The sequence below is a fragment of the Orbicella faveolata genome, unplaced genomic scaffold (genome assembly GCF_042242905.1).
Source record: "Orbicella faveolata isolate gen_17 unplaced genomic scaffold, um_ofav_v1 contig_14, whole genome shotgun sequence".
NCBI classification, from domain to species: domain Eukaryota; kingdom Metazoa; phylum Cnidaria; class Anthozoa; order Scleractinia; family Merulinidae; genus Orbicella; species Orbicella faveolata.
This window is the reverse complement of record NW_028301541.1, coordinates 19223598-19242862: the sequence shown is the minus strand read 5'-3', so window position 1 is coordinate 19242862 and position 19265 is coordinate 19223598. Positions and strand designations below refer to the sequence as shown.

Below are 19265 nucleotides of genomic sequence, written 5' to 3'. Positions count from 1 at the left end.
CTTCATCGATCACAAAAGACGCCTCTAGCGAAGCAGATTGAATGTTAAAAACAAAAAGGCAGCTACCACCTAAGCCTCTATTCTGGGTGCATGGGCGCTTTCACTAACAACTTCAGTAAAACCGAACGTTGTGCCCTCTTGGAAATTTGTTAGCGGCTTTCTTAATGTTGGGCTCTATTTAATTGAACCGTATTCATGATGTACTGTCAGTGCAAGCTTCGATACGCTCTCCTCTGAGTTTTCTTTTCTTTTTTTTTTTTTTTTTTTTTTTTCATCTTAAAAAGCTAGAAAACAGCCGACAAGATATCAAGATGGTACGGATACAATGTCATCGACCTGAAATTTACACTTGTGAAGCTTTAATGGACTAAAAAATTTACTGTTCGTAATATACCCATAGATGGTGAAGAATACAAGTGAATATATGAAATATCATATATTTGAACAGCGGAGAAAGATACTAAGACATAGTTTATCATCGCAGTTATACACAAAACTTAAGCAGTTGTGAAATTAAAGCCTGAAAAAAAAAAATTCAGGTCTGAACGGGATTCGAACCCATGACCTCTGCGATACCGGTGTAGTTTTGTGTATGACTGCGATGATCAACCATGTCTTCATATCTTTCTGTGTGTTGATGTAATGATTAGTGAAGCTTCAACATGTACAGGCTGCATAAAAAACTTCCAGCTACTGGAAAGTCTGAACTTTCATGCTGGTCAGAAGTTTACCTAAACAAACAAACAAAAAGCAAAATACTTATGATTTAGAGAAGGAAGACCCAACGGGTCACTTAAGTAATTAAAAAGGAACGGGGAAGTACTTCCTTAAAAGGTGAAGGTAAAAATTTTTGCATAAGTATAAATATAAAACAAAGAAGTTAAAGTATGTAAAGCATGAAAATGTAACAATAAAATGCATGCAATAATAACATGATTAAAAATGATTAAAAACTTTCGCACGAATTGAGTGTGACTGTACATTGAGACTTGGTCTCAGCTCATTAATAACAAAAAAACATTTCATAAATGAGACAGTCAAACTTGTTCTTGCACTTTTCTAAGGTGGTAAAATTCTTGGTAAGATCCTTGGGCACAAAAGAATGTTCCACACGAAAATGTTTTCCAATGGAAGAAGACGCATTCTTGTGCTCGTCTACGCGTTAACGCAAATGCCACCGCGTGTAACCAACGCAACCTGCATCACACAGTTCACATTTAAATTGATAAACAAGAGATTGTTGGTTAACAATAGCCGGCTTGACTTCGCGCGGTTTCAGATGTTATTTGATCTTGTGACTAACAAACGTGGGCTGGATGGTCACTTGAATTTTCTGGCTCAGATCTTTGAGTTGTGCCCGTGCAATATCGGCTGAAGCCTGGGGCCCGTTTCTCGAAGGTCCCGAAAAGTTTTCGTACCCGGAAAGCCGAAGCAAAATCTCAAACCTTATGATTACAAACCTTTTTTATTCACACATTCTTAACATAAACAGAGGTTCCACTCAGTACAAGAAGTTTCAGGCATATACACTTCTCTGTCTTTAAATACCGATTAACTATAAATGGTTTTTCGGGCCCGAAAACAATGAGTTTCCGGGGCTTTCGAGAAACAGGCTCCTGGCCTTTAAATGGTAGAACAACGCGAACAAGGTCTAATTCATTGTTAACAGCTGGTAACTCGGGAATTGAGAGGTGGATCAGAAGCTTTGACTGCAATTAAGCGCAAGATGGTGGCATTAATTAACCTGTCTGGGTAACTCACTGGAGAAAACTCCATTTTAAGCCGATCGCATTCCTCGGAAAAGTAGGACCAGGTGGAAGAGAGACGGAAAGCACGATCAAGCATAGTTTTTACTAAGCCGGGCTTGTAGTTTTATGTGCAGCATAGAAGAAACTCTCGAGCGCGAAGGCAAGATGCTCACATACTACAGGGGATATGTAGGTGACACGTTAACTATTAGGTCAGATAAATCATCAGCTAGTAACTTTCTGGAGACTCTTAACCACAAGCCAGTCTTCGGTTAAGTTCACTATGGAAATGGAGAATAATGGAATGCTTCCGTTTCTTGGCACACAGCTCCTTAACAGATCTATACAAATACAAACCAAACTGTACGTCAAACCTACCGACACTGGCCTTCTGCTGCAACTTGAACCATACCACGCGCCGTTGGTCTCTATTTCTATTAAGTTTCTGTTTCATTGATACATTTGCGTATGCTAAAATAAGCATCCTTGAAAAAAAAAAAAAAAAAGGTTGCACTCCAGAAGAAAACAGGTGCCATATTACACCTACACCTCCCCATAGCGGTCACTTCCCTACAACGGCCAGTTTCCTCGTTCCTAAGGTGGTCGTTGTAGAGAGGTTTGACTGCAGTTGTATTATTTCTTGCTGAACAAGTCATTAAGAGGATCTGTTGTGAGTTACGTCACTTCCGTTTTATACAGCTGGGGCCAAGAGACCAAAGCTACAAACAAAATAAGTTTGACTTGGAAAGCAGCCTCGTACCCAGGGTTTTTCACAGCCACACCACAAACCGCACCCTTTTGAGGAACAAGCCCTGTGATAAGATTTTTAAAGGGTTTTGAAAGAATCTGAATAAGCAGAATCTTAATCGTAACCATCTGCATGGCTAGTTCACAACTCAGTCCAATGAGTTGCAGAACAGCAGCTTGTGACAGCGTAGGACTGGACTTGAATCTGGGATCTCAGGATTTATACAAGAAAAGCATCTCACTAAATATAACCATTCGGTTATATATGGACAACCTCCCGCACCAAACAAATTAAATTATGGTTTGATAACCTACCCTCAATGGGACACCTGTCCTTCACAGCGTTAATCTCCTGCCCCAACAAACACTTGGTATAGATTTGCATGCACCCGATCGCGCCCTTGTAGAATTGCGGATCACCGACCAACGCACCCATTCTTACATCATCCTGAGTAGCGATCTCAAACCGGCCCAGGGACACCTGTCTGCCGTCTATCCACAGCTTGGCAGTTCCATCTGCGTGATCGTAGGACGCAGCAACGTAATTCCACTTTTTGAGCCGAATTTTGCCGCTTTCATTAGTGTAAGGTAACTTAGAAGCCAGGTTTTCAAGCTTCGCAACAAGCTTGTTCGAGCATTCGAGCCAGACGTAAGCCCTTATGTCATTCAGTTTGTAATTAAACGGAGGTCCAGCAATCGGAATTTTCAGGTCGTATCCAGGCCACAAACGTCATGGAATTTCTGGCGTCGAGGCCTCCGTTGTTTCGGAACTCGGCGTAACTCGATGATGATCCGGAGAAGTAGAAGGATCCCGCGGGTTGCCCGAAGTCACCAGGCGCATACCTAACGCCTCTTATTTTTCCTGCCGGGTTCTTTTGTTGACTTATGTCCCTAGCACCGTATTGTTCGTTAAGAGGATAAAGGGCAATGGGTTCTGGTAGACCAGCATGGAAAATATAAATCTTGTTAAGAAAGTACACTGTTTTTTTAAACTTTTGGCCACATCCCCAGAATGCCAGCCAACATCCTAAGATGGCAGTAATCTGTGCTCCGGGGGAGGGGGGGGAGGGGGTGGGAGAGAAGTCGCAGTAGACCAAGTGAGCCCTTGCACACAAAGACCCTTATGGATTGTGCTAGTAAAAGTAGCGTATGTGTCATGCTACTAGCACTGCTCTTCTTCTGTTTTGTTAGAATTAGTACCTCTTAGGGGTTAAATACATTTCAGGCCACGCCCACAAAATAATACCTTGGTACCTTCTAAACGTTTATTTCAAAATTTCCGACGAGCACCCCCGTGCCTTTAATATGGGGGGTCTTACCCCTGGAGACAGGAGATTACACTTTCTCAATACTTCAAAGCAGTCAGTTTTTTTTTCTGCCGAAAGTCAGATTTTTACCCAGGCTTCCGTAGGAAAGCCCGAGTCATAAAATGCAAGCGTTTTGGTCGCCAAAAGAGGAGCCATGGTCCCAGGCGTTCCATGCGTAGACCGTGGAAACTGGGGACGAGAAACGCGGCATTGCTCGCTCATCGTGACAGAACGCGGTGTTTTGCGAAGAAAGTTTTGGTGAGAATCGCACCTTATACGTTCATCTCGCATACAAAGATGTCGATCGTTTTCGGAAAGGGCCAGTCCACGAATTATATTGCTTGAAAGTCAGCCAGGTAACCAAAGGTCAAGCTCGAAGGGTTCTTGTGAGATAACAACTGAGCTGATCGCGGTATGAGTTCAAACTACGGAAGCACTGACAAAAAATATGCAGTTAATGATTGCATGTGGCTACTGCTGTTATTATTTAGGACATTGCAGTAAAACAAACCATATTACAATAAAACGAGCTAAATACGAAAACGTTTTTGGACTGGTAGCTCATTAAAAACATGCGACTTGTTTCTTGCACCGCGCGAAATATGTCGATCTCCAAATTTGTAAAGATAAGACTTTCGGTAACTTGAATTAAATATCTTACCTCCAAGTTAGTTGGCTTTCTAGTAGGGTGCAGGGAAAACAAAACAACGTGTGATTTTGGAGGCAAATTCTGCGGAAAAATTAAAATTTCTACTGTGCCGGGAATTGTGCGGGATTATTTACGAACCAATGTTATTGCCGAGTCTTAAGGAAAATCTGCATTGACGATAGTTTAGCCTAATTTATTTCACTAGTAGTTCAAGTATATTTGGCAGCCTTAGCAATCGCCAATTCTTTTAGAAAACTGTGTCTGACTGCTAGAGAAAATCATGTTGCGTGACATGAACTAGACGGGTAGGAAACCAAAATAAATAGAAAAAGCCGCATCTCCCCTTATAAATGAGTTCCTTTTTAAAAATACGCCTGCCTTGATTCAATAAAAATATGTAGGTTAAATATTTCTTCATAAACTGCGTTATGGGTCGCAAATTCTCGGAAGTTATCCGCAAAAAACACAACTTGAAAGTTTATGCAAATTAAGTGCAATGCAATTTGCGCCTTGTTTTAGAACTGTTGTTTTCGCGAAGGAGTTTATCAATTCACGGCCTTGTCTTAGAACTGTTGTTTTCGCGAAGGAGTTTATCTATTCGCACGCCAAAGGAGATAAGACTCTTGAAAAGGTTTTAAGATCGCAGCAAAAATGTTCAGCTGCACAATTTACTGGGATCGCCACGACCAGTAAACGAACTTCGTACAATTTCTGCTAGCATGTACAGTGTAATCGCCATAAGTTGTAAAAAAATCTGGAAAATTCTTTGCAAACAAGTTCTCCATAAATGCGTAGACAGCTGTGCTTCATTCTTGAACCAAAATGGTTTAAACTCACAACTTGGAATAGGAGGATACTTAACGAAGCAACTATTGAATAGTAAATATCTAAGCGGAACTCTCTTGCTAAAATATCCTGATTCTTTAATTTGTTTTTATTGTGTCTTATACGCGTTTTCGTAAAGCACGATTTGATATTGCGGTGCGAAGCCCGAGTAAAGGCTCTTAGAGCTTCTAGTTGAATAAAAGATGGACTGCTTTTTTATAAGCTCGAAGTGAACCATTAATTTTGCCCGCAAGGAGCCGTTTTAACATATTGAATGCGATTGCCCTGCCGCTTCAGTGATCTCATCGCATACATGTATTTACTTTATTAGCTGTCGGCAACACAGACGAAAGAAAGTATATACAGCATATGATAAAAAAAAAAAAAAAAGACAAGCATGTTCTTCAACCGTGTAATTGTGACTTAAATTGCCAATGAAAACTGAAACATACTGAAAAAGTGAAACGTGCCTATTTTGTAACAATGACAGATGCTGTTGGACGCAAAAAATAACACTGTACTTGATGCCAGATAATAAGTGATAGGGCTGGACAGCCTAAAGGGAATTTCAAATGTCAGTATAGCTACTGCACACTGGAAATACGAAATGACAACTCGCTCTCTTTCATAAGATACATGTTTTGTATCACGTATTTAAATAAAAAACAACACCCCGTGACCAGTCGAAATTGAAAGCGTATCCCACGGTTCGAAAGTCTGATAACTCTTGTGTCAATGTTACTTTCAAGGAGATGTTGTTTCAGCTGACAGAGGGTAGAAACTTGAATTTCTTATAAAACGGTAAGTACAATAAGTTTTGCCTTCCTTTTAAACTAGAGAACTAACTAGACTTACATAATATATGGATTTAGTCAAGCCTAAACGCGGAGCTCCTAGGCCGCTTTGTTCAAAACTCGATTAAGCTAACCCAGGATAAGCGAGAATTTTGATTTGAGTTTTGTAACTTTGGGGTGAGGTTTTCTGTTTATATTTTTGGCCTTCTGTTTTGATTTTGAACAATCTCAAACTACACCAGGGGCCTGACCCTAAAGCAGTGAAAAGCACTTGTATAGAAGATAAATTTACATCTCGGTTAACTTTTAATTTCCGAACAACCAGGCCCAGAGGCCCGTTTCTCGAAGGTCCCGAAAAGCCGTAGCAAAATCTCAAACCTTATGACTACGGAGCTGTTTTATTCACATATTCTTAATACGAACAGAGGTTCTATTCACACAAGAGGTTTCAGGCCTATACACCTCTCTGTCTTTAAATAACGATTAACTAAAAATGGCTTATCGGGCCTGAACAGTTTCCGGGGCTTTCGAGAAACCGGTCCCTCATCCCAACAAAGTAACCTGGCATAAGCCCACGATCCAATCAAAAACAAGTACTTGGTCAGTGGTCAGCTTTAAAAAAACACATTACCTCGATGAGCTATAAACCTGAGCGCGCGATATAGCACGTGATACTGGTCAGCGGATACCTTGTATTGGATGTCAAATATCAAAGACGTACGCTGTAAACCAAGACTTGGTATTAGCTGGAGTATGGCCGCCATGTTGCGCGACGTTGTCGTCGTCGTCGTTGGTTGCATGCGCCGGTAGTCATGATGACCATAAAAAGAGAGTTGCATGGGTTTCTATTTCTATGCATGTATGTGATTCTGTTCCTATTATGGTGCTACGCTATCAAGACAAATTACATTTTTGACAATTATAAATTGTCCACTGAGAGATTTAAACTCGTGGGTGGGCGCACAAAGGAAAGCTTATCCTTGATTCCCAGTAAAGTAATAATGTCAAATAGAGGAATTTAGATTTGTCTCTCGGTAGAAAGCTATCCGTTTTATAGTTTAGTATCGTGGTGTTAGTTAAAGCAAGGAATAGAAGATATGAACAAGACTGTGATGGTTCTTCTGTTATCTTCCAGACAAACTCCTTGAACTACTTGTTGTGATCTGACGAGCTGTAACAGGCTTTATTTGTAGTTTTTTCCTTTCAATCCGAAAAGGAATTGGTGGTGAGTACACATTTGATTTGATTCAGGCTCCCTCTAATATTAAATATCCTCGTCAATTGATTGCTTATTATTTTTACATACATACACTATTTAATGAGCCTCCCCACTGAGATAGTCAGGGGGGACTCACTTTTATATGCTGTATGGGTAAGTGTGGCCTGAAACGACATACTTTTTGAGCAGTCTCGGTCAAAAATTAGTCACAGATCTTGGCCATTTTGGTCTCAGGATATAGCGTATGGATTTTGGACTCTAGTCAAATATTAGGTATGATTCTTACAAGAAACGTTTCTTATTGTTGTTGCACATCGTTTGGGAAGGGCGATCTTGGTGCAATTTTAAAAAACATTGAGAATTTGAGGGACTTGATTTTGTTTTATCCAAACCGAAGCAGCGCCGAGCTTGGATGAAGTCTGAATTTGATTATTGTTGTTTGGTCAGGGCTGAATTAACAAGATAGAGAAAATCGCATATTTTCGCCATTTTCGGTACGGGTTTCAAGACGCGGCCAACGTACTCCTCCCCAGTTTCGGAGAATATCACCACCACCAACCTTTCCCCCCCTTCTCCCGAACAATATTTCTGCAGTGAACTGACCCTATTATTTTTTTTTTCTCGCAGCCATTAAGTGAAGGCTTCATCTTAGGTTAAATTTGTACTTAGAAGAAGCAAGGAACCCCTTGTTCGATTTTCAACGACGTAATTTATCTTAATAAGAAGAAAATACAAAGGATACCCAATGCTCATGTTTCTGGCAAAAACACAGCCTCTACACTCTTTCTAAAGATTCAGTTTTCCAATGTAGAGAAATCGGATTTACGTATGTCAATTTAAACTGCACTTGAGTGACTTTTCATGACGAAAAAGCCAAAACTGATGCTCAAACTTAGGGACTGGGTTAGCTCATGTCTGAGCGTAATTCTACGTACATAGCGTTATCACAGTGAAGAAAATTCATATATTGTTTCTAATAATTTATTTTCTGTTCTTTTTATTGTCACTTTGCATTGGGAAGATTTTTTTACGCCATTAACAATTCCTTGTGCTTTTTAAAGGGAGATCCCTTTCGCTGATCCAGCCTAAATTGGATTTCATTCTGATTTTGACTCATCAAGTAACGGTAAGAACAGTAAACGTAACCAGGCTTGTTTAAAACACGAAATGGCGAAATAACGAAATGACGAAATGACGAAATGGCGAAATGGCGAAATGGTACTAAAGATAAGAGCCAAAGTTATAAGATATAACCGCTACAGTAAAAGTTGCAATTGTTACCCAATTTATTCTGTTTGGGAACGGAGCTTTTAATTTTTGAGTTCAGGGGGAGAGGGGTGGGGGTGTGGACACTTTCTTCCGAGGAAGAATTTTTTTTCCTGCATTGGTACTTGCTATTGTTTCGTTTACAAATCTTACCTTGTATCTATTTGATATAACCATCCAACGTCACTCCGCTTCTGTGCAAAGTACATGTTTGCCAAATATTGTGTATAAACTTCATCGCGAATATCAAGAATATCCTAGGCGTCTCAAAGCGCGCCCTGTTAACAGATGTAAATGTTTCAATAATTTGTCGGGATTAATCTACAGAATAAACTCGGCAACAGATGAAGATTTTAGTGGAACGGTAATATCTTATAACTTTGGTTCTTATCTTTTGTACTATTTCGCCATTTCGCCATTTCGCCATTTCGCCATTTCGCCATTTCGCCATTTCGCCATTTCGCCATTTCGCCATTTCGCCATTTCGCCATTTCGCCATTTCGCCATTTCGCCATTTCGTCATTTCGCCATTTCGCCATTTCGCCATTTCGTCATTTCGCCATTTCGTGTTTTAAACACGCCCAACTTCACCCTGCAAGCAGATCCTTTTCTTGCGGTACATATGCTTTGTACCGAGAAAAAACTCTGCACGAATCGTGTCAAGTTCTTATTGAGCATGCTCAGCGGGTTGCTAAGATACAGTTTCGAACGCAGACCGGATCGCCCTTCATGTAAACAGAGCGCAAAAAAGAGTCGTCGTGTAGAACTTGGAGGTTTTGCTTCCCACCCTTGGTTCGCAAACTCTAGTTAAAATTGAATAAGAAGAGTTAAGGTGAAGAATGAAAAGGATTCGTGCTGCCTCTGTTGTGGGCTGAATGCCTGAATTTGTGCGGTGCTGGAAGTAAGTACAACTTTATACTGCGGAGTCACGATGGCCTTGCCAAGAAGATCGCAAAAAAGTCGTCCGTCTTAGAATTAGCATTGGAACAGTTTAGAAGCAATCACAACCGAAGCAATCCGGCAGGATAAAGTTGCAAAAGCGAAATCTTAGTTGAGAGGACATTTAAATACAAATTTCCTGTCTAATCAAGTACACACAAATCGTAATCGTTCTTCGTATGCGCGCGTGAGTAGTTTCGTTTGCTATTTGTTAATGTGTCTTTTATGTAATTTGTATTCACCTTCGCTGTAAATGTGTCACCTGAGCACCCTCCTGATCACCATTGCCGTATTAGCAATTGCCTATAGGCAATTATACTAATTAAAGTAAAGTTGAGCTAAAGACACCAGAAATAGAATGACAGCAATGCACAACCTGGAAGGGAGCGAGGTAGTTTGTTCTAAGCACCCATATTATAAGTGAAACCGAAATCTTTGATTTGCACCCCTAAGAGACATTGCACCTCCTAGCAATGCTAAACAAATTTGTTAAATGTGTTCTGATAATCCTCTTGACTTAATATAAGCTGTCAAAAATGATACTAATTACTAAAATTATAATGAAAAGGGTTATCAAGATAAAACTTTCTGCAAAGTTTGCATGGCATTGATCTCCCTTCTTGTAGAAAGTTCTATCTTGATCGTCCAAGCATAATTTTTTAACATTTCTTTTGGGCAGGATTCACAATCACACTGTTTACCACACACATCACACCCCTTGTGCAGTATGGAAGGTTTTTGTATCTTCTCATTACAAATCTGTTTCAAAAACTGTTTCCACATGCCTACATTTAACTTTGTTTTAACAAATGCCTTCATTGTGGGATCACAGTGACACAAGTGGTATGCACGGTAAAACAATATGGACAAAACATCAGAACCATCCCTTTCACCCCTTCCAACTGCTTGAAGGTAGGATTCCATGTTCTCTGCCACTCCAAAAATAACAATCCTTTCAGATGTTGGGTATGTTAACTCGCATCCTCAGGACACTAGCTGTTATTACCAGGCAAGTATTTCCATTGTGAGACTGTAAATCAGTCCTGAAAAGAACATTATATTATCCTTGATGTCTTGAGGGGTCTTTGAGTGATCATAGTCCCTAATTTTACTTTTTCATGGAAGGAAATGTTGAAAAGTGTCATAAATGTCACCACATTACTGCTTTTAATGACTGGCAGAAAATTATGATTTTTTCAGCATGCACATTGTTTACCATATCACTGATAAGCCAATTAAAGGTATCCTGTGGTTCACTCTTAGGATGCATTCCTTTGGGGTGATCTGGATCAGGATCCGTGATCCAAGATCACTCAGATCATGGTACATCAAAGGAACTGATGAATCCACTATGGTCATGGATTCATCAGCTCCTTTTGTTTGATGCACAATGATCTGAGTGATCTTGGATCCCTAATCGTGATCCACATCACCGCAAAGGGAGAGCATGCGTGAGCCCGTCATGGTTGGACGTGGTTTCTGAGCGGAGCTTAAGTTTCCTTCTTTTATAATATTTCCTTGGTATTTTCGACCTTAATCACATCTTGGAGTGATGCTATGTAGTGCGAATTTCAATGAAGAAGACTAGTGGAGACATAAAAGAGGAGAAAGAGGTTCATTGGAAGAAGAAGATAACGTTTCGAAACGATGCAATATGGCGGATAGTGTCGGCGAAGTACCAACTGCTGCAGCCACTCAGCCCGAACCAAACCTAATTGACATCAAGGAGATGCTAGTTGAAATACAAACTACAGTTGCAACGATACTCAGGGAAAACCAAGAACTGAAGCAAGAAATTCTAGAGCTGAAATCCGCCCTAAATGCCAACCAAAGGGAAACGGAGAAGCTTAAAACGAAACTTACCAAAGCCGAGAAAGCAAATGACACGTTGAGGAACGAGCTTAACCACACAAGAATGAAACTAAAAGATCATATTGAAGAAATGAATAACTTAGACGAAAAATATGACGACCTGGAGCAATATTCTCGTAAGAATTCGTTGGAAATTTTGGGCGTACCTGAAGGCGCGTACACATCAACCGACGAAGTTGTTATCCGTATTGGAGAAGCCATAAACGTCGATATCAAACCGGAAGATATAGAAATATCACACAAACTCAAAAGAAAAACCACTAAACCAGTAATTGTCAAATTCGTGAGCCACAAAGTAAAATCTCTTCTCTACAAAGCGAGAACCAAGCTTAAAAACGTGAAAACCTCTGACGTATTTCCAAGCTATGCTTTCGCGTCTCGAGAAGACCAGCGTATATTCATCAACGAGAACCTTACAAATTATCGAAGAGAGCTTTTCTGGAAAGCAAACAAGATGAAGAAAGATAACATGATTACCAGCACTTGGACAATAGATGGAAAAATATTCGTAAAGACATCGCCAAGCGGAGCACCGGTAAGGATTTATCGTGTAGAGGACTTAGACGATCTCTAAACTGTGTTAATATCAAAGGACTGCTGAATAAAAGAAGGGACTACGGACTGGATTGCTAAGCGAAGGAACTCCTAAAATAGGTCTGTTTTTTAAATTCATTATTGGTAATTTTTTTGTTTTGTTTTGTTTTGTTTTGGTGCTTACAATTGTTAATACGAGGGGGAATGCGAACCGAATTTTTTATTCCAAAAATCTATCCTTAAATGCATAAATTACACCTACACAAATGTTCGGTAATTTCATTGAATGTGAGAGGTCTCAGAGATACGGTTAAGAGAAGGAGCATTTTTACGTTTTTGAAAGATCAGAAGGCCAATTTTTATTTTCTGCAAGAAACGTTTTCCAAAGTAAGCGACGAAGCCGTTTGGAGAAATGAATGGGGAGGTGAAATTTACTTTTCTCACGGGACTTCTCATAGCAAAGGTGTTTGTATCTTGATTAATCGAACGGTAAAAGAAAAAGTGACCTTCACATCCAGTGACGCGGACGGTAGAATAATCTTAATCAACCTCACTTACAACGGTCTAAAATTGTCATTTTGTAATATATACGCGCCCAACGACCACACACAACAAGTAAGTTTCATTCAAGAACTAAATTGTCTCTTAATTCACAAATCGGAAATTACAACTCTTATAGTAGGAGGTGATTGGAATTGTACGCTATCTAAAAAAGACAAAAAAGGTGGTTCTCCTTGGAGGCCAACAGCAAATAGGAATGTGGTAAATATCACCATGGATACCCTTGACCTTGTCGACATACAAAGAACTCGTTATCCGAATGTTAACAAGTTCTCTTACAGGTCTAAAACGTTAGGCGTGAAATCAAGGATAGACTTCTTTTTAATATCCAAGCACTTGACAAAATTTGTTAAAAAAGTGGACATCCAAACCTCAATAGTACCAGATCACAACACGATATTATTATCATTATCGTGGCCGAACGAGAATCCTCGAGGACCGGGTTTTTGGAAATTCAATAATTCTTTATTAGAGGACAAGGAATACACAACCAAAATTCTAGAATTATATCCTCAGCTTCGCGAAAAATATAATTATGTAAATGACCAACAGCTGTTTTGGGAACTGATTAAAATGGAAATAAGAAGCACAACCATTTCGTTCTCTAAAGGAAAAGCACAGGCGATTCGTAAGCATGAAGTGGAGATCAAACAACAACTTGATGAGCTGGATAAAATAATCTGCAATAGCCAGAACCTTGATAACATTGACGGAATTCTTAAACAATATGATGACCTCAAAAAAGAACTCCAACATCAATATAATAATAAAGGCAAAGCTGCAATCTTCAGCTCTAAATGCCACTGGGTAGAAGAGGGCGAAAAAGCCACAAAATACTTTTTTAATTTAGAAAAAAGGAACTATAATAGAAAAACTATCAACGAAATTAAATTGGAAAATGGTGAAACAACTACTGATGAAACACAAATTCTATCAATGATCCGAATACATTATAGTAATTTGTATAATTCTCAAACAACAGATCCACAGGATAGCTTTGAAATATTTACCGAAAGCATGGAAATTCCTAAATTAGACGATGCAGAAAGAGATGCTTTAGACGGTCCTTTGACTTACGGAGGATGTAAAAAATCATTGGAGACTTTTGAAAACGGAAAATCACCAAGCGAGGATGGTTTTACCGTAGAACTTTATAAGCATTTCTTTGATCTCGTAGGAGCAGATCTATTAGCAAGCCTGAATGGAGCATACGAGCATGGGAGGTTATCGGTCTCTCAGCGTAGAGGCATAATTACGCTTTTACCGAAAGACGACGCTGAATTATTGCTTTTACAGAATTGGCGACCAATCACTTTACTTAATGTTGATTATAAAATTGCATCAAAAGCCATCGCAAGGCGAGTTGAGCCAATGCTCTCAAAACTCGTACATCCGGACCAAGCGGGCTTCATAAAAGGAAGATATATTGGAGAAAATGTAAGATTAATAAGTGATATTATGGAGCAAACTCAGGTGAACAACACTCCAGGCATATTAATATCAGTTGATTTTAAAAAAGCTTTTGATTCACTGGAATGGTCTTGTATTCAAAGTGCTCTCAAAAAATTCAATTTTGGTAATAGCTTAAGAAAATGGATCGAGATCTTCTACATGGACATAGAAAGCGCAGCTTTGAACACCGGTTTTGCAACGGACTGGTTTAAACCCTCTAGAGGAGTTAGACAAGGATGCCCACTCTCGCCATATCTGTTTATCCTGACAGCAGAAATACTATCAAACAAAATAAGACAAAACTCAACCATAAAAGGAATCAGAATTTTTGGCTCAGAGATCAAACTAAGCCAATTTGCAGACGATACCAACTTATTTTGTGCTGATGTGGCTTCTGCTGAACAAGCCCTGAAAACTATGAGTGCTTTTGGGAATTTCTCTGGATTAGTGCTCAACGTAGAGAAAACAAAAGCATTCTGGTTAGGGAAATGGTTGAATAATAGAACCAAACCACTAGGGATGAAATGAATGAATACTCCAACAAAATTACTAGGAATCTATATTTCCTGTGACGAAAAAGGTAATAACCAGATGAACTTTAATTTGAAAGTACAAAAACTGCAGACAAATTTAGACATTTGGAAATCGAGAGGATTAACACTCTATGGAAAAGTACTGATAATTAAATCTTTGGGGTTATCTAACTTAATATACTCAATTTCAAATGTTAACGTCCCTAAGGAAATAGTGCCAATGGTAAAAGATAAAATGTTTCGTTTCCTTTGGAAAAATAAGAAGGACAAAATAAAACGGACTAGTGTGTGCCAAGACCTTTCCTCGGGAGGCTTACGGATGGTTGACATCGAACTTACGATAAAATCGCTCAGACTTGCATGGATCAAAAGACTTCTCTTTAGAGATAACTGCAATTGGAAAGTAGTACCGGACTATTTTTTAAACAAACACGGAGGTCTCAATTTCCTGCTTCGATGTAACTACGATGTCAAATATTTAAGGCACATTCCAACATTCTACAGAGACATACTTATTGCATTTGACGAAATCAAGACTCTGTACAATTATGATCAAGGAACCGAAACCATTCTCTTTAATAACAAAGAAATCTTAGTTGATGGAAAACCGCTATTTATAAGGGAATGGTTTATCAAGGGTATCCACACGATCCAACAGCTTTTTAATGAAAACGGTCAATACCTAACTTTTCAAGAATTTCATGTTAAATATCATTGTAACACAAATTTTCTCCAGTTCTATCAAATCTTGAGTGCAATTCCTGTGAGCTTGAAGAACAGAGCGCGAGTCCTACGGCAAAACTCGATCTTTAATTATAGAGAAAACTGGAAATCCTTTTTACTGAACGAAACTAGTCAAATCAATTTTGAAACGTATAAGGCAAGAGACTACTACCGCCTACTTCTTGTTAAGAAACACCAATCACCTCATACTGGCCCGGAAAGATGGAAAAGAGATATTTCAATAGACACAGAGAATTGGACAGATGTCTTTGAAATGGTTTCAAAAACATGCAAAGAAAATAAGTTGAAAGAATTTCAATTCAAACTTATCCATAGGATTGTCATTACAAAGAAAGAACTCTTCAGATATGGGATAAATACAGACAGTGACTGCATCTACTGTGGTGAGCCAGACTCCATAAATCACACCTTTATCGACTGCGAATTTACAAAAACCTTCACATGCAAAGTCATTAATTGGTTTAACACTCAGAATGGTTCAAACTTTAAACCAGATACAAAAGAAACGCTTTTCGCCACCTTTAAACACCCAGCATACATGGAGCTAGTGAGAAAATTCAATTACACCCTCCTTTTTATGAATTTCTATGTGTATGTAAGTAAACTAAACAACAGTTCACTTGTACTACCCGAATTTATTGCTAAAATCATCTATAAATACAAAGTTGAAAATTTGTAAATTAACACCGAAAAATTACTCGTAACGTAACAATGCTCCTCACAAACTTTATAGACTAAGTTACCATTAATTGTAAAGATTAGAAATCGTTCCTCCTCCCCCTTCCCCGCGCTACTAGTTGTTTGTTTGCTTTTTTGTTTATTTTGTAATTTTAAGTTTTCCTTTCCTTTTATTGTTTTTCTCTTTCTCTTTTTATTTCCATTTCTTGCTTTTTATCCTGTTTAATTTAATTGTAGCTAATGCGTGCTGTCAGAATTAATTAATTATTTTATGTTATTCGTTTTCCTAATGTAAGTAAGTAACACCTGATGTAAATAGGTAATGTACATTGTAGTATCGGAGTAGCCATACCAGAGTACTTTGTTATTGTAATTTTTGTAATTTGTGATACGTGTAATTTGTTAAGACGTGTTACTTTAAATAATAATAATAATAAAAATCACCGCAAAGAAACACACCCTTACCGTTTTCAACAATATATTTGACATTTCTTTTGTCAGGTGACATCCTAATGGTTTTGACAGCTGTCATATTTAACATCTTTTTAATTTTAATTTTTTTCCCAACTTTGTGCTGGCTGTTGCAGTCAGGCAAACATTGGAACTTTCAGAATTACTTTTACTGTATGTTGCCAACTATAGAATAGGCAGCCTGAAAGGGAACTTGGCCATGACTACCACTCCAACTTAACCAGTGTGACATGAATATCACCATGTGAATATCAATAAGTGATAATTAATCAGTAATTAATGTTGACTCATTGTAGCAAAGATTAAATAATGCCAAACTAATAATAAAAATGCTCAAAAGTATGCCCGAGTAACAATAAAAACAGCACAATATAATATGCTTTCTAGTAAACTAGTTTATCTATCACACCAAAATGATATCATAATCAAATTACCAGGTATATACAATCATGATTCAATTTAATTCTTGGTGTTATTTAACGTTTTAATTAACTTATTTCAGGTTTGTGCATGCATAATTATCCTTTACTGACACAAAGGAAAATAACAATGAAAAACAGTAAAGATGAGTATTACTCATGATCTGTAAGAAGCTGAATTAAAAAGAATGACAACTCACCAAATAACCACACAACGAGTTTCATCTAAAACAACGCCAAAAATATTTTCTTCGCTCAGATTTGATGAACCTTCTTAAGAGCGTAAATCCGAAAATATCGAGAATTGGTCGACAGAAGCGAAATAACGAATTTTTTCTTATTTGGCCAAAAGAACCCTTTTGGCTAACTATTTTGGGAAATGATATCAAAAGGTTCGATTTCCTTTTCCTTTCTTCGAAATTTGCAAAACTTGAAAATTTGGCCACAAGGCCTTCAGCGGCAGCCATGAGGCTTGAAATTTGGCACATGTTCAACATGCTCGTATGGACGTACCAAACGTTTTCTTAACATACCCTTTACACAGTTTGTGGGGCATCTCTTAAACTTTACTCGGGACTAATTTTGTTTAAAAATGTTGTTTTTTACAAAATAGTCAACCCTCGGAAGCTGAACCATTTACAGACTTAAAGTGACAAGGCTAATATTAACAAACTTTGAACTTGTCAAATGCTGTCTGTTATATTTCAGTCAAGTAAATAAATATAACCAAATAAAAGCAGGTTCTTTATTCTACTTGCCTGGAAAAAATTGCAGGTGGCCCGTAAAACTGTTCCGTTGGGAGAATTTTCCGTAAGGTCACTTTGACGCATATCTCACTTTCAATTTTTTATTGCGCAATTGCTATTATTTCCGACTTTTTTATTTTATACATTCCCACTAAATCTTTTACGGTAAAGAATTGAAATAAATCCAAGATAAGAAGTTCAAACAAGTTTTTACAACTCAGCTTATCAATAGACCAATTCAATCTCTTTAATGGTTTTTTAATAGCACTGGTACTTTATCCTGAGTCACGCAAACTATTTCACACGGTAGCGAACGTGGCCAGCTGGTTGAAAAAAAAAAAGGCAAAAATATACATGGCTAGATTGATCCTTTTTGTCACCGATTTTGTGCGGAATGACTAAAGGGTCTGTCTACTTTCCGTCTAGAAAATAACACTGGTGGCCCGTAAAAGTAGTTCCGTTGAGAGAATTTTTCAGGAAGGCCCCTTTACAGCGCATCGTATCAGAGTTCACTTACTTAAATAAATCTCCCAGTTGCGATAATAAAACGGAATTAAAATAAAATTAAACATGGAAAGAACTTAGCTGAAAGGTTTCTGAGGGTAAGTTAGTATTTCCATCTATATTCTGCCTTTAAACACTGTTTAAAGGTTTACTATTAAACTGTTACTGTTTCGCTCAAAGTTGTTTACTTTATTTACAAATATTTGCTTGTCTTTGATCATATTCCCGATCATATTGATCATATAATTGGCTAGTGTGATCTATGTTCTGGTAACACAACGTATTTATTACGGCTTCACAGCTTTACACGGCACTTCGTTTTCACGGCTTTCGACATGAATCGTTTACAACTCTTGCAAAGAAACACGAAGGAACGACGCGAGTCACGTGACGCTACAAATACTATTGCGGGGTACCCACGGGGTACCATTACAAGTCAAGTCTGTTCGGTTTCTTGCTTAGTCTATCCGTGCGGGTGTAACGGGCTGTAACAACCTAATCCACCCACAATTCAGTAGAAATTACTTACTGGATGTACTTATGTCGTTTCCAGTTTTCCCTTGTTAAATTGTCGGCGATACGGAATTACCTTAACATCGCATGGACCTGTACTGGAATGTAAGCATCCGTGTAGATGTTTACTTAGATCTCCTTATTGACAGTTAGTAACATTTAAGCGACAACCAAACTTTAACTCGATAAATATTTACTACTTTGATTGGCGTACTCAGTTTCAAACTTGATGCGTTCAACCCTGATTTGCTTTTAGTGTGTGTAACACTTCCTTTGCGTACTGCTACTTTCTACTGAAATTGATGAGCCTACATAAACGATGATTCTCATTTGAAGACGGTTTAGCTTGCTGAGTAAAGTTTTGCATTCTATAAAGCTAATCCAAAAGGGTCAACCTGTATTGTGAACCGTCAAACAGTTTTGCCATTTCAGGGTTGTTACGTGACAATAGACACGCACGTATACTCATCAACGACAGGAGACTAATAAAAGAAAAATTTGGAATTGAGAGGCACTAAGGCATCACTACCTATCTTATTTCCTTCGTCCTTTCTCCTAGCAGATTTTTGAGGTCACGCGAAGCAAGAGTGCCCTGTAACACAGCACACTATTTTCTTAGTACCGACGTCGTATCCTTACAAAAACCAAATATAGCTTAAAGCGGCGGACTGCCGGTTAAAGGAAGGATTGAAAGAACATAAAAAAATTGGCATCTAATAGAACAGGCCTCTTAATATTTTAAGA

The 19265-nt window shown here is 38.4% G+C and overlaps 2 protein-coding genes and 2 pseudogenes across 2 annotated transcripts in view; 2 read left to right on the top strand and 2 right to left on the bottom strand.

Annotated features, from left to right (window-relative positions):
- Positions 1 to 936: 936 nt before the first annotated feature.
- On the bottom strand, positions 937 to 2248 carry LOC110047999 (uncharacterized; annotated as a pseudogene).
- Positions 2249 to 6020: 3772 nt separating this feature from the next.
- The window catches only part of LOC149114407 (uncharacterized), a 35151-nt gene continuing 21906 nt past the window's right edge, over positions 6021 to 19265 (top strand). The window contains exons 1-3 of the mRNA XM_089286872.1: positions 6021 to 6077; positions 7206 to 7295; positions 8351 to 8415. The gene's annotated coding sequence lies outside the window, so the exon portion shown is untranslated. The remainder of the gene's footprint in view (positions 6078 to 7205; positions 7296 to 8350; positions 8416 to 19265) is intronic.
- LOC149114409 (uncharacterized) lies at positions 10068 to 10808 on the bottom strand (annotated as a pseudogene).
- On the top strand, positions 10926 to 13352 carry LOC149114408 (uncharacterized). Its single transcript, XM_089286873.1, has one exon. It carries the CDS (start codon positions 11149 to 11151, stop codon positions 11938 to 11940), a length of 792 nt encoding a protein of 263 aa, XP_089142999.1. The 5' UTR covers positions 10926 to 11148; the 3' UTR covers positions 11941 to 13352.